Source organism: Symphalangus syndactylus, chromosome 20, assembly GCF_028878055.3.
Source record: "Symphalangus syndactylus isolate Jambi chromosome 20, NHGRI_mSymSyn1-v2.1_pri, whole genome shotgun sequence".
In the NCBI taxonomy this organism is placed as follows: domain Eukaryota; kingdom Metazoa; phylum Chordata; class Mammalia; order Primates; family Hylobatidae; genus Symphalangus; species Symphalangus syndactylus.
In genome coordinates, this window is record NC_072442.2 from 52,078,468 (window position 1) to 52,093,884 (window position 15,417).

General features: G+C 42.3%; 1 protein-coding gene and 1 pseudogene across 30 annotated transcripts in view; one reads left to right on the forward strand and one right to left on the reverse strand.

The window, feature by feature from the left end:
• The window catches only part of NCOR1 (nuclear receptor corepressor 1), a 186,471-nt gene that overhangs the window by 9,586 nt on the left and 161,468 nt on the right, over window positions 1–15,417 (reverse strand). For 25 of the 30 annotated variants that reach the window (XM_063629336.1, XM_063629334.1, XM_063629330.1 and 22 more), the window contains 2 exons: window positions 8,276–8,419; window positions 6,389–6,531 (listed from right to left, as the gene is read on the reverse strand). In XM_063629336.1, the coding sequence (XP_063485406.1) occupies window positions 6,389–6,531; window positions 8,276–8,419 (287 nt within the window). The remainder of the gene's footprint in view (window positions 1–6,388; window positions 6,532–8,275; window positions 8,420–15,417) is intronic. The other 5 variants (XM_063629340.1, XM_063629339.1, XM_063629343.1 and 2 more) reach the window with 1 other exon arrangement.
• Window positions 68–4,326, forward strand: LOC129470527 (large ribosomal subunit protein P1-like; annotated as a pseudogene).

The window sequence follows — 15,417 nt, forward strand, 5'->3', positions numbered from 1 at the left end:
TAAATGAGCAGTGTAACCCAGAAAAGGGAAAGGAACTTTGCACTGCTGGAGAAAAACAAAGAGGAAAATGCTCTTCTCAGAACAGGAACCAAGGCTTTCTGACGAAGAAGAAACCTTGGACTCTGGGATGACCGCTACAAGTACCAACAGGTTTGAGGCAGCCTGGGATGTGATCCAGAGGAAAGCCACTGCAGTGAATACTACGAAAATGACTGTGTTTCCCTGCATGGCTAACTGGAAACTCAGGATATTTGCTGGAAAAAACAAAGGACTCTGTTGATCCTTTTCATTCCTGCTGACTGTGCAACTTGTAATCTGCAGTTTGAATGATAACAGCATAAGACCCGGGAACTGCCTATAATAAAGCAGTGTGCCAGAAAGGGGAAGAATTTGGGACATAAATTGGTGTTTCTGTCATTCCCAACTTGACACCAAGAATTTTAAAGAGAAAAAAAGAATGCAGAAAGCAAGTGGGTGGCCAAATGATGTGTCCCAAAGAATGTGAAAGTTCTTTTTTTTTTTTCTTTGACATGGTGTTTTATTCTTGTCACCCAGGCTGGAGTGCAATGGCGTGATCTAGGCTCACTGCAACCTCTGCCTCCTGGGTTCAAGCAATTCTCCTGCCTCAGCCTCCCAAGCAGCTGGGATTATAGGCCCCCCGCCACCATGCCCAGCTAATTTTTGTATTTTTAGTAAAGACGGAGTTTCACCATTTTGGCCAGGCTGGTCTCGAACTCCTGACCTCAGGTGATCTACCCACCTCAGCCTCCTAAAGTGCTGGGATTACAGGCATGGGCCACTGCGCTCAGCGAGAATGTAAAATTTATTTATTTATTTATTTATTTATTTATTTATTTATTTATTTATTTTTAAGATGGAGTCTCACTCTGCCGTGCAGGCTGGAGTGCAGCGGCGCGATCTTGGCTCACTGCAAGCTCTGCCTCCCAGGTTCACGCCATTCTCCTGCCTCAGCCTCCCGAGTAGCTGGGACTACAGGCGCCCACCACCATGCCTGGCTAATTTTTTACATTTTTAGTAGAGATGGGATTTCACCGTGTTAGCCAGGATGGTCTTGATCTCCTGACATCATGATCCGCCCGCCTCAGCCTCCCAAAGTGCTGGGATTACAGGTGTGAGCCACCGTGCCCGGCCAGAATGTGAAATTTCTAATGAGACCACAGAAGGATGGACTCTTACCCAAGGGCTGAGCACATTAGAGAAGAGGGAAGAGTGCCTGTGCCTAGAAACAAACTTGGTTGATTAGGGAGGCTTTAAACTGACAAAGAGAGGAGAAGAGTCCTCAGAAGAACTAAACAATGGCCATGGATGATAGTCTTCTTACTTATGGGCCAGGTGACAAGGTAAATAAATTGAGCCTGAAACAGCGGAGCCTTGTTGTTATGAAGTGTGTGGAATAGGAGTCATTCATTCATTTGATAGATATTTGAGTAGTTATTTGGCTGAATCGTTAAGATTACCTTCTTATTGATCAAAAATGGTCAGATGAAGACAATTTCCTATAAGTTAACCAATGATAATCCTTAGATACTACATTTGCAGGATACCACTTCCATTGCTACTGGAGCTTACAGTGCAGTGTGGTACTTGCTGAGGCCATACAAATTAGAATCACCTGGGTAGCTTAGTACATTTTCTACATTCCTGGGGCTCTATAATTCAACTATTTAATAAACAATCCAGGTGACTGGTACCTATTGTTGAGCAAGAATGTGGTAACTGCTCAGAAATTAGCAGAAGGGAAGGTAGACATGTGAAAGCCACTGTGGAGGCCAACTTGACAGGAGGAGCTGACTCCCATCAGGAGGCAGAGAGACCAGGATAGTGATGGCCAGAGTAAAGGTAACTATAACTATGGTAGGGGAGGAGGAGGAACTTTTTGTATGGGGAGGTAGAACATGAATTCCATTTTAGATATTTAAGGAGCCAGTAAGTTAGTCAAGAAGTAATGAGGTTTGCAAAGATATGTAAGTAGAGCTTAGTAGGAAAAGCTGGACTACAGATACAAATTTGGGAGTTTTTCAGCATACAAGCGACCATTCAAATCCCCAGAGTAGATGAGATGACTCAGATTATAAGACATGAGGAGAAAGGGGCTAAGAAGTGAGCCCCGGGGAAAACTAACAATCAAGGGCCAGGCAAAGCAAGACTGAGCTTCTAAGGAGACAGAAGTGGCCAGAGAAGTAGAGAAGAAACAGGAGAACACGGCATCAGAAAGCCAAGAGAGGAAAGCATTTCAGGAAAGGAAAGTGGTTCACTGTGTCAAAAGCTGCAAAGAGATCCGATAAAGTAAGTTTTAAAGCATTACAGTTTTCAAAAAAATAAAGTCATTGATGTCCTTGGGAACACTGGATTCAGATACAATGAGCTGAAGTGAAGCTGTGTTTGCTGCTGATGGCTTTCATTTAGTTCTACTTTCCAGTGAAGGCTAAATGTGCCATGGTGGGCCCAGGAGCCCACTGGTTCTTTAATATAAATTCTCCTTTCCACCATGAAAAATAGTTCTTGCAATAAAAAAAATCCCAGACTCTAAAGCAATTCTGTTAGTACTTCCCTTAAGACATTAATTATCTCCTGTTAAAGTGAGGTATTGTTTCGTCATACAGCTTCAGAGAGTAGAGACTATCTGGCATACTAAAACACCCAACATAGTACGCTACTCAAAACATTAGGCAAGAGAGGAAAAACTATAAAGTAGGCTTCTTCAGTTCAAACATGGCATTTCCCTGTCAAGAGTTTCCCACTTTAAGGGTAAGACAAAGACTAGAGAATGAGAGCAGACCACACAAAGGTGAAATGATTTGCATCTCAGTTCCTGACTGCTCTGAGATCTCTAGCTCTCCATGCTCACACAGATTCATCTCTGAGTGCCAAGAGAATTTGAAAACGAGAGTATATTTTTTGTTGGTGACACTTGAGGAGCTGCAAATAATAGATTAAACTGTTGACGACTGGAGACAGAAAACAGTAATAACAATATTTTTTGAAAAGAAAGGGCTGGATACAGTGGCTCACGCCTGTAATCCCAACACTTTGGGAGGCTGAGGTGGGCGGATCACCTGAGGTCAGGAGTTCGAGACCAGCCTGGCCAACGTGGAGAAACTCCATCTGTACTAAAAATACAAAATTAGCCGGATGTGGTGGCAGGTGCCTGTAATCCCAGCTACTCGGGAGGCTGGCCCAGGAGAAACACTTGAACCCGGGAGGCGGAGGTTGTGGTGAGCTGAGATCGTGCCACTGCACTCCAGCCTGGGCCACAGAGTAAGACTCCATCTCAAAAAAAAAAAAAAAGAAAGGCTATCTGTAAGCCTGATAACAATTCTAGTCAGCATTCTAAATATTTGTCTTTTAGATTATTTTGTTGCCACCTAAACAGAACCTAGTAATTAAGAGCGAGGACAAGTTCAGAAACAGTGGTGACACTGGCTCATCCTTTTCTCCTTGGTGTTCAACATTTATCAATCACAGGAGTGACACAGATCTAAACACACATCCAACAGGCAGTTCGCAGTGCAAGGCCCCCACTTTCCTTTCTTTTGACAGGATCAGGAGACTAGTAGATGGTAGATCACAGAAATAAAGCAGATCGTCCTTTCCTCAGCTGCCACCACAGTGCTTGGTCCTTCCAAGGAAGCTAAGGCCACGTTGGGGTGAGGCCCTCACTTCATCCGGCAACTACCACCACGTCTGGCAGCGCCAGCCCCACACCTGCCCACACCATTGCCTCTGTCTCCGAGCTCGCCTGCATCTACTCAGCCCTCACTCTGCATGACAATGAGGTGATCATCATGGAGGATAAGATCAATGCCCTCATTAAAGCAGTTGGTGTAAATGTTGAACCTTTTTGGTCTAGCTTGTTTGCAATGGCCCTGGCCAATGTCAACACTGGGAGCCTCATCTACAATGTAGGGGCTGGTGGACCTGCTCCAGCAGCTGGTGCTGCACCAGTGGGATCCTGCCCACTCCACTGCTGCTGTTCCAGCTGAGGAGAATTAAGTGGAAGCAAAGAAAGAAGAATCTGAGGAGTCTGATGATGACATGGGCTTTGGTCGTTTTGACTAAATCTCTTATAATGTGTTCAATACAAAGCTGAACTTAAGAAAAAAAAAAAAGAATAAACCAGACTATGGTATACCCAAAGTCTCTCTATCAAGGGGACTGAGGAAAAGACTGATAAGACTGGGGGGATAGTACAAGTGAGTGCTGAGAGAGCACGAGGAGGTTCTGATTAATACTTGCATATCAACCCAGAGGAAAGGTTCTGCCACAGAACATTAGCTAGAGTATTTACCAACAATCTGGCTAAAATGCTACGAGTATGGAACTGTTAGAAGCCAGTTGGTCCATCATTAGCAACATGGACTCTGGAGTTGGAATGCCTGGGTTTGAACTGTAGCCTCATTACTTACTAGATATGTAACCTGAGCCAACTCTTAAACTTGAGTCTGTTTCTTCATCTACAAAATGGAGATAATTGTAATATGTAGGGTTGTTGTGAGGATTAAATGAGATTATATCTACACATACTTAGAATAGAGCCTACCACATAGTACATGCTAGATAACCCTTTGCTACCATTGTTACTGATTTTATATTTTTATTTTATGTATTATTTTTTGAGACAAAGACTCACTTTGTTGCCCAGGCTGGAGTGCAGTGGCACAATCTTGGCTCACTGCAACCTCTGCCTCCCCGGTTCAAATGATTCTCATGCTTCGGCCTCCCAAGTAGCTGGGATTACAGGCGCACATCACCATGACCAGCTGTTTATATTTTTAGTAGAGACAGGGTTTCACCATGTTGCCCAGGCTGGCCTCAAACCCTTGATCTCAGGTGATCCACCCGTCTTGGCCTCGCAAAGTGCTGGGATTACAGGCGTGAGCCACCACACCCAGACAATTTTTTTTTTTTTTTTTTTTTTTTTTTTTTTTTTTTTGAGACGGAGTCTCGCTCTGTCGCCCAGGCTGGAGTGCAGTGGCGCAATCTCGGCTCACTGCAAGCTCCGCCTCCCGGGTTCACGCCATTCTCCTGCCTCAGCCTCTCCGAGTAGCTGGGACTACAGGCGCCCGCCACCACGCCCGGCTAATTTTTTTGTATTTTTAGTAGAGACGGGGTTTCACCGTGGTCTCGATCTGCTGACCTCGTGATCCGCCTGCCTCGGCCTCCCAAAGTGCTGGGATTACAAGCGTGAGCCACCGCGCCCGGCCGACAATTTTAAAAAATTTTTTTTTCTTCTTGAGACATCTCACTCTGGCTTAGGCTGGAGTGCAGTGACGCGATTGTAGCTCACTGTAGCCTCAACTTCCCAGCCTCAAGCGATCCTCCCACCTCAGCTTCCCATGTAAATGGGACTACAGGGATGTATACCACCGCGCCCAGCTAATTTTTTATATTTTGTAGAGACAGGGTCTCCCTGTGTTGTCCAGGCTAATCTTGAACTCCTGGGCCCAATCAATCCTCCTGCCTTGGCCTCCCAAAGTGCTGAGATTCCAGGTGTGAGTCACCGTGCCTGGCCAATGTTTTATTTTCACACTGTGAGTTTATCAGAGTTGCATATGAATAGTGAATGAATCAACTCAAGTCCACAAAGATACTGGTAGGGTAGAAAATGTAGTTGGACTGGAGCAAGCACAGACGGACTTGGACTTGTCCTATACTTGGAGCTAGTTACTGTAAAAGTACAGCGAGGGCAAGGCGAGAATTAAAAGTAGCCCAAGACCTTGACATCAACATTCATATTAAGTACTTAACAGTGCACTTCATAACTTAACAGTGTATAGGCTGCCAACAAAACAGCTAATAGTCTTAGGCTACTTTAAAAATGATGAATTTAGCATAGATCATATTACACTACTCTATTTTGTATTACTCGAAACCTAGTGAAAGGCTAGGCTAAATGTTTTTGGTGGAGAATAATTGAGATGGTAGGGGTACTAAGAATGAGGACATGTGACCCACAGCTGATGAAACTGGGGACGCTGATTGAGAGGACTCCTGAAAGACACGTCTTCAAATATCTGAAGAGATGTTATGTGTGGATAGGCCCAAATGGACAAAAGGAAGACTGATGGGTAGGGGAGAAAGAAAAATAAACTGTGGAGAGTTAATCCAGTCCTACATAAAGAAAAGTAACCTAGATACAGCATTTCTTCAAAGAGAAACGGCACAGCTTCAGAAAGGAGCGAACTCCTGCTTCCTAATTAGAACTCTTCATGGGCTGGCAGACACTTGAGAAGGAACTCTAGGATCAGATGTGTTGGATAGATGTCCTGTAAAGTCTTCAAACTCAAGCATTATAGGAGAGGCAACACTGGAGATATCATTATTAACGCATGTTTTATTTGGGGTTCATGAAAGAAATCCCACTTACCCATATCAGAGTCACCTCCACCAGAGGAGTTCAACTTACGAAAAATCTCCTGCTTCTTTGATTTAACCATGGGTGATGTATTTTCAAGCTTGGTGAAGAATGAAGGCAAGTAGCTTATACTCCCTGGTGAGCGGGCATCATTCCTGTTAGGGCCAAAGTTAAGTATATTACAACCACGTACTCCTAATCCTGGGGACATTCCTATCAATGGTAACAACAGTCAGAGAGTACTTACTGCCTCCTCATCCCGTGTTTGTGGTTACAGCCCTAAGAAACAGTATGTAATCATAAACCACTTAGTACATCATTTGATGACAAATGATTTAGTTCTCAAAATGAAATCATAAAATTAGAATTAGGATGGAGATAATCTAGAGCAGAAATTCTTAGGAAGGAATGAAGCAGCAGCAAATGAATATTAATAGGAAAACTCAGAAACAGCTTATCATGATGCTCTCTCCTTAACAGCACAAACACTGATATATTAATGGTTACCACCTAAACTGGGAACTATTTTACTAGAATTAGTTTTAAGTGTACTAAAATTAAAATTAATAGCACGCTTGACTATACACTAGCAAGAACTCATATCTAAGCAATCAACAGCTGGACTAGAACACGACAGTATAGGAATAAAACTGCCTATTTGTTACAATCATTTCAAGCAACCTAACAAATGAGCTGAGTTTAATATAAAGAGTTTCCTATTTTATTGGCAGCTTCCTATACTAACACATTTTAAAAAAACAAGGTTTCCCTAAAAGCTCAAGGCCACCAAGGATCTAGCTAGAGCCAGAGATGAGAACAGAGAATATAGGTTATTGACAACCTAATCCAATCATGTGGATTCATTCATCATTCAAACACAAGAACACGTACTCTATGCCAGGAAAGACAATTAAGGTGATAGGAACAGGAATAAGACATGGTCCCTATCCTCAAAACACTCATAAACAGGGGGAAAGATGTAAATGTATAATTAAATTGAACATCACTCCCTCTCCAAAAATCGATTTTCTTCATTTCATTGAAAAGTACCAGTATCTGTTTAGCTCCCTAAGAATAAATGCAATAAATTAATAGCAACACATTGTAAGAAAGGCACTAGCAATTTGGAGTTAGAAAGACCTTCATTTAAAACTGGCCCTTCCCCATTAGTATCAGTACAACCATGAGCAAGTGACATGTCTGGCTTTCAGCGCATCAGTGGAGGGTTCAGCACTAGGCAAACTGCACGACTATGGACAGAAAGGAATTCAGGGAACAATAAGCAACATGATTTGGACAGAGATTCCACTGTAGGGGTGATGCAGAGGGAAGTGAAGCTGAATGGGCAGCATACACCTGGTCATGCCAGGAACTCAGATGCCATGCTAAAGACTGGGTGCTAGATTCTGCATGAGTTTTAGAGACAAATCACTCAGGTGGAGGTATGGAGATTGACTGGAAAGGAGCCAACTCAAAGGCATCTAGTCAAATGGGGATAATTTAATAATTAATAGGGTTGGGGTCAGGGTTAGAAATAGGTAAGATTAAATCTATTCAGAGTCCACAGTGCTTGGTATACAGTAAGCATTCAAATGTTGGCTGAATCAATGGATGACCCTTTCCCCTAGACAAAAACATTTAAAAAAAAAATCTAGGAAGATTTAATTTCAAGAATAATGAACAAATATTTTCTAACCTATTTAAATATATTATAAATATTTTCTTTTTGCTAAAATCCACTAGCATTAGATCAGTAGGAAAAGAGACAAATGATCCTCTGAGAATGCCATCCAGACATAAAAGCCCAAAGTTCTGAGAAAAATGGCAGCAAATGAAGGAAATGTTAAAGCATGAGCACCCACACCATGAATGGTTGCTGTCACTAGGAAGCGCGCTTACCTCTGCTCTGCAGGCTCTGCGCCCCTCTGAGACAAGAGCAGCAAGCTGTCCTGTTTCTCATGCACAACCGGAACCTGGGGTGGGGAGATGGGCTCGTAGGGCTCCGAAGAGACGTGACTCCTCTCTGGGGATTTTCCAGGCCTACTATTGTAACATGTGAAATATTAGATGGTGTTTCAAAGGCTAACCTGGGACTTACCTAAACAGAAACTTGTTAACTCATGACTTCATTCAGGAGAAGGAGCAAAAGCTGCCAATTTCTATCAGAAAAAAAGTTGCCTCAGGTATTCACTATATACATAGTTAAACAAACAACAACAAAAACAACCACGGTGTTACTGCCACTTTACCCATGCGCGCCCTGTGGATCCAGGAGTCATGTCATCAGACAGTGCTGCCCGGGCAGCAGCAGTAGCAGAAGCTGCGTCCTTGAGGCTCCACATGTCCTTCAACATCAGACACCATCCCACCCTTGGCTCCTTAGTCCAGGTGAAACCTCCAGGGTTTTCCTACCTATTTTGAGTCATGACTGGCCAGTTCCTTCATCGTCAAGTTAAAGATAAAGGACTTCAGTACTAAACTGATACCCAAGAAGTTTTATCAGGTGAGTCAACATAGGTTCTATTTACACTATATTATGGCAGAGGGGTTCTCTGCAATTTTATATTTTTTCTCTGGATACCATTTGGTAAGAATAATATAACATAGACACACTGTTTAGCTCCCACCCATTATCTTTTTTTTTTTTTTTTTTTGAGACAGAGTCTGGCTTTGTCACCCAGGCTGGAGTGCAGTGGTGCGATCAGCTCACTGCAACCTCTGCCTCCAGGTTCAAGCAATTCTCCTGCCTCCGCCTCCCGAGTAGCTGGAATTGGAATTACAGGCATGCGCCACCATACTCCGGCTAATTTTTGTATTTTTAGTAGAGACGGGGTTTCACCATGTTGTCTAGGCCTCCTGACTTCAGGTGATCCACCTGCCTGGGCCTCCAAGAGTGCTAGAATTACAAGCATGAGCTACCGCGCCTGGCCCATTTATCTTATTATTACAATTTTTGTTTTTTAGAGACAGGGTCCCGCTCGTTGCCCAGGCTGGAGTACAGGAGTGCAATCATAGCTCACTGCAGCCTCAAACTCTTGAGCTCAAGTGATCCTCTCACTTACATCTCCTGAGTAACTGGGATTACAGGCATGTGTCACCATGCCCAGCTAATATTTTTATTATATGTTTTATTGTGTCTGGTGGCCCATTTTTAATTTTTTGTAGAGACAGGGGTCTCACTATGTTGCTGGCCTCAAACTCCTGGGCTCAAGCAATCCTCCCACCTCAGCCTCCAAAAGTATTGGGAATTACAAGCACCTGGCCCCACCACACCCTCAATTTTTTTTTTTTTAAGACGGAGTCTTGCTCTGTCGCCCAGGATGGAGTGCAATAGCACGATCTTGGCTCACTGCAACCTCCACCTCCCAGGTTGAAAGGATTCTAGTGCCTCAGCCTCCCGAATAGCTGGGATTACAGGTGGCCACCACCACACTTGGCTGATTTTTGTAGTTTTATTAGAGACAGGGATTCACCATGTTGGCCAGGATGGTCTCAAACTCCTGACCTCAAGTGATTCACCTGCCTCAGCCTCCTGAAGTGCTGGGATTACAGGCGTGTGCCACCACACCCAGCACCCCTAAAATTTTTTGACATAGCGATTATACATATTAAAGCCACCTGTGACTTTCAACATCTGGAATTATGACTATTAGACTAAAGCAAAATTATAATATGATTTGTTATGGCCTTTCCCAATCAGCCCATCCAGTTGTTCAAGATAGCCACTTTTTTTTTTTTAAGTTGTTTTGGTGTTTACCTCCAAAACTCTGTAAATGATCTTAAACATGTATTTTTTGATTTATAAAACTTGAAACAGTATCTGTTAACTCTCTTCCATGAAAGATGAAGAATTTGATTTGCCTTCTCTGTTGTTGCCCATTTTATTTTTATTTTTACTTTTGAGACAGGGTCTCCCTCTGTCACCCAGGCTAGAGTGCAGTAGTACGATCACTGCTTACTGCAGCCTCGACTTCTGGGCTCACGTGATCCTCCCACCTCAGGCTCCCAAGTAGCTGGGACTACAGGTGCATGCCACCATGCCTGGGCAATTTTATTTTTTAGTTTTTTTGTGGAGATGGGGTCTCACTATGTTGCCCAGGCTGGTCTTGAACTGCTGGCCTCAAGCGATCCTCTCGCCTTGGTCTCCCAAAGCACTGAAATTACAGGTGTCAGCTACCGTGCTGGCTTGCCTATTTTATTTTAACTTTGTCCATTTTGCCTTTACATGGCATACTTCAGCCTTTTATATTTTCTTTTTTAAAAATGAAAAAATTGCCTGGGAGACAGAGCAAGACTCCGTCTCAAAAAAAAAAAAAAAAAAGAAAAAATTAGCACACATACCCTTACTTCTACATCTCTTTCCTATGCAACCCTCACCTCCCAATATCTGTCAGCCATTTTTATGATTTATTGCATCACATCCTTTTCTAGAACTACAGAGAAACTCCTCTGTGTTTTGCTTATAAAAATCACTCCATACAATTACATGGAAATTGAATAACCTGCTCCTGGAGTACATAATGAAATAAAGGCAGAAAGCAAGTTTTTTGAAACTAATGAGAACAAAGATACAACATACCAGAATCTCTGGGACACAGCTAAGGCAGTGTCGACAGGGAAATTTATAGCACTAAATATCCACATCAAAAAGTTAGAAAGATCTCAAGTTAACAAGCTAACATCACAACCAAGAGCAAACAAATCCCAAAGCTAGCAGAAGACAAGAAATAACCAAAACTGCCGGGCACGGTGGCTCACACCTGTAATCCCAGCACTTTGGGACGCCAAGGCAGGCAGATCACCTGAGGTCAGGAGTTTGAGACCAGCCTGACCAACGTGGAGAAACCCCGTCTCTACTAAAAAAATACAAAATTAGCTGGGGTGGTGGCACATGCCTGTAATCCCAGCTACTCGAGAGGCTGAGGCAGGAGAATTGCTTGAACCGGGAGGCAGACGTTGTGGTGAGCCGAGATTGCATCATTGCATTCCAGCCTAGACAACAAGAGTGAAACTCCTTCTCAATAAATAAATAAATAAATAAATAAAATAACCAAAACTGAAGCTGAAGTGAAGGAGATTCAGACACAAAAAAACACTCAAAAGATCAACAAATTCAGGATCTGGTTTTTGTTTTGTTTTGTTTTGAGACGGAGTCTCGCTCTGTCGCCCAGGCTGGAGTGCAGCGGCGCGATCTTGGCTCACTGCAAGCTCCGCCTCCCAGGTTCACGCCATTCTCCTGCCTCAGCCTCCTGAGTAACTGGAACTACAGGTGCTGGCCACCATACCTGGCTAATTTTTTGTATTTTTATTTTTTTTAGTAGAGACGGGGTTTCACCGTGTTAGCCAGGATGGTCTCGATCTCCTGACCTCATGATCTGCCTGCCTCGGCCTCCCAAAGTGCTGGGATTACAGGCGTGAGCCACCATGCCCGGCCTCAGAATCTGGTTTTTAGAAAAAATTAATGAAACAGACTGCTAGCTAAGACTAATAGAGAAGATTCAAATAAACACAATCAGAAATGACAAGGAATATTACCACTGACCCCACAGAAACACAATCACAAGAAAATATTATGAACACCTTTATGCATATAACCTAGGAAATCTAGAAGAAATGGATAAATTTCTGGTCACATATACCCTCCCAAAACTGAACCAGGAAAAAACTGATTCCCTGAACAGACCAATAATGTGCTCTGAAACTGAGTCAGTAATAAATAGCCTACCACCCAAAAAAAGCCCATGACCAGACACATTCACTGATGAATTCTACCAGATGTACAAAAAGAGCTGGCACCATTCCTACTGAAAATATTCCAAACATTAAGGAAGGACTCCTCCCTATCTCCTTCTATGAGGCCAGCATTATCCTGATACCAAAACTTGGCAGAGACACAACAATAAAAAGAAAACTTCTGGCCAATATCCTTGATGAACATCAATGCAAAAATCCTCAACAAAATACTGGCAAACCAAATCCAGCAAAACATTAAAAAGCTTATTCACCACAATCAAGTAGATGTCATCCCTAGGATGCAAGGTTGGTTCAATATACACAAATCTCAATAGATGCAGAAAAGGCTTTCAATAAAATTCAGTACCCTTTCATGTTAAAAACTCAGTAAACTAGATATTGAAGGAACATACCTCAACATAATAAAAGAGCCATATATGAAAACCCACAGCCAACATCGTACTGAATGGGGAAAAGCTAGAAGCATTCCTCTTGAAAGCCAGCACACAACAAGGATGCCCTCTGTCACCACTTATATTCAACATCCTATTGGAAGTCTTGACCAGGGTGATCAGGCAAGAGAACGAAAGAAACGGCATCCAAATAGGAAGAAAGAAGTCAAACTATCTCTGTTTGCAGAGGACACAATCCCATATCTAGAAAACTCCATAGTCTCAGCCCCAAAACTCCTTAAGCTGATAAACAACTTCAGCAAAGTCTCAGGATACATCAGTGTGCAAAAAATCACTAGCATTCCTATACACCAATAGAGCCAAGCCAAGAGCCAAATAAGGAATGCAATTCGATTCACAACTGCCACAAAAAGAATAAAATACCTAGGAATACAGCTAACCAGGGAGGTGAAAGATCTCTACAAGGGGAACTACAAAACACTTCTCAAAGAGATAAAAGATGAAAAGATAAAAAATGAAAAAACATTCCATGCTCATGGATAAGAAGAATCAATATCATTAAAATGGCCATACTGCCCAATGCTATTCCTATTAAACTACCAATGACATTCTTCACACAACTAGAAAAAACTATTTTAAAATTCATATAGATCCAAAAAAGAGCCCGAATAGCCAAGGCAATACTAAGCAAAAAGAACAACATTGTAGGTGTCATACTACCTGACTTCAAACTATAATACAGGGCTACAGTAACCAAAACAGCATTGTACTGGTACAAAGATAAGACACACAGACCAATGGAACAGAACAGAGAATCCAGAAATAAGGCCTCACACCTACAACTGTCTGATCTTCGACAAACCTGACAAAAACCAGCAATGAGTAAAGGATTCCCTATCAATAAATAGTGCTGGGATAACTGGCTATCACATGCAGAAGACTGAAACTGGGCCCCTTCTTTATACCACATATTAAAATTAACTCAAGATGGATTAAAGACTTAAATGTAAAAAAAAAAAAAAAACTATAAAAACCTTGGAAGACAACCTAGGAAATACCTTTCAGGACATAGGCAGGGACAAAGATTTCATAACAAAGACACCAAAAGCAATGGGAACAAAAGCAAAAATTGACAAGTGGGATCTAATTTAAAGAGCTTCTGCACAGCAAAGGAAACTATCAACAGAGTGAACAGACAACCTATAGAATGGGAGAAAAATTTTGCAAACTATGCATCTGACAAAGGTCTAATATCCAGCATGTATAAAGAGCTTAAACAAATTTACAAGAAAAAAACAACTCCATTAAAGAGCAGGTAAAGTGAGTGTGGTGGCGTGTGCCTGTAATCCCAGCTACTTGGGAGGCTGAGGTGGGACAATCACCTGAGCCTGGGAGAGTTGAGGCTGCTGTGAGCCAAGACTGCACCACTGAAATCCAGCCTGGGCAAACAGAATGAGATAAAAAGGAGAGTGGGCAAATGACATGAACAGACACTTTTCAAAAGGACATATATGCAGCCAAGAAGCATATGAAAAAAAAGCTCAATATCACTGATCATTAGAGAAGTGCAAATGAAGCCAGGTGCAGTGGCTCATGCCTGTAATCCCACCACTTTGGGAAGCTGAGGCGGGTAGATCAGCTAAGGTCAGGAGTTCGAGAACAGCCTGGCCAACATAGTGAAACCCTGTGTCTACTAAAAATACAAAAATTAACTGGGTATGGTGGCAGGAGCCTGTAATCCTAGCTACTTAGGAGGCTGAGGCAGGAGAATCACTTGAACCTGGGAGGTGGAGGTTGCAGTGAGCTAAGATTACACCACTGCACTGTAGCCTGGGCAACAGGGCAAGACACTGGTTTTTTTTTTTTTTTTTAAAAAAAAAAAGAGTAAGTGCAAATCAAAACCAAAATGAGATACCATCTCACGCCAGTCAGAATGGCTATTAAAAAGTGAAAAAATAACAGATCCTGGCAAGACTGTGGAGAAAATGGAACACTTATACACTATTGGTGGGAGTGTAAATTAGTTCAACCATTGTGGAAGACACTGTGGAAATTCCTCAAAGACCTAAATACAGAACTACCACTCAACCCAACAATCCCATTACTGGGTATATACCCAAAGGAATATAAATCATTCTATTATAAAGACACATGCACGTGTATGTTCACTGTAGCACTACTGACAACAGCAAAGACATGGAATCAACCCAAATGCCCATCAGTGATTGATTGGATAAAGACAATGTGGTACATATACACCATGGAATACTATTGCAGCCATGAAAAAGAACGAGCTCCTGTCCTTTTCAGGGGCATGGATGGAGCTGGAGGCCATTATCCTTAGCAAACTAACGCAAGAACAGAAAACCAAATACCACGTGTTCTCACTTATAAGTGGGAGCTAAATGGTGAGAACACACGGACACATGGAAGAGAACAACACACACTAGGGCCTATTGGAGGGTGGAGGATGGGAGGAGGAGGCTCAGGAAAAAATAACTAATGGGTACCAGGCTTAATACCTGGGTGACAAAATAATCTTTACAACAAACCCCCACAACGCAAGTTTACCTATATAAAAAACCTGCGCATGTACTCCTGAACTTAAAATGAAAGTTAAATAAATAAATAACTAAAATGAAAATCAGCTGATGCTGTTTTCTAACACCACAGATTGTGTGAACATTTTCATCAGGAATGGACCATGACAATGCTATATACAGTTTTCCATTTTTCTTTGATAATTGCATTTCTTTTCTTTTTTTGGTTTTGTTTTGGCTGAAAGGGAATAAATGTGCTTTCATCTTATCCTTAAGGTTATCCAGCTGCTTCTAACGACTAAGTCCGAGATTTGCTTCAAAATTATCCAGTTTGGGGGTTGGGGCAAGCAGGGAT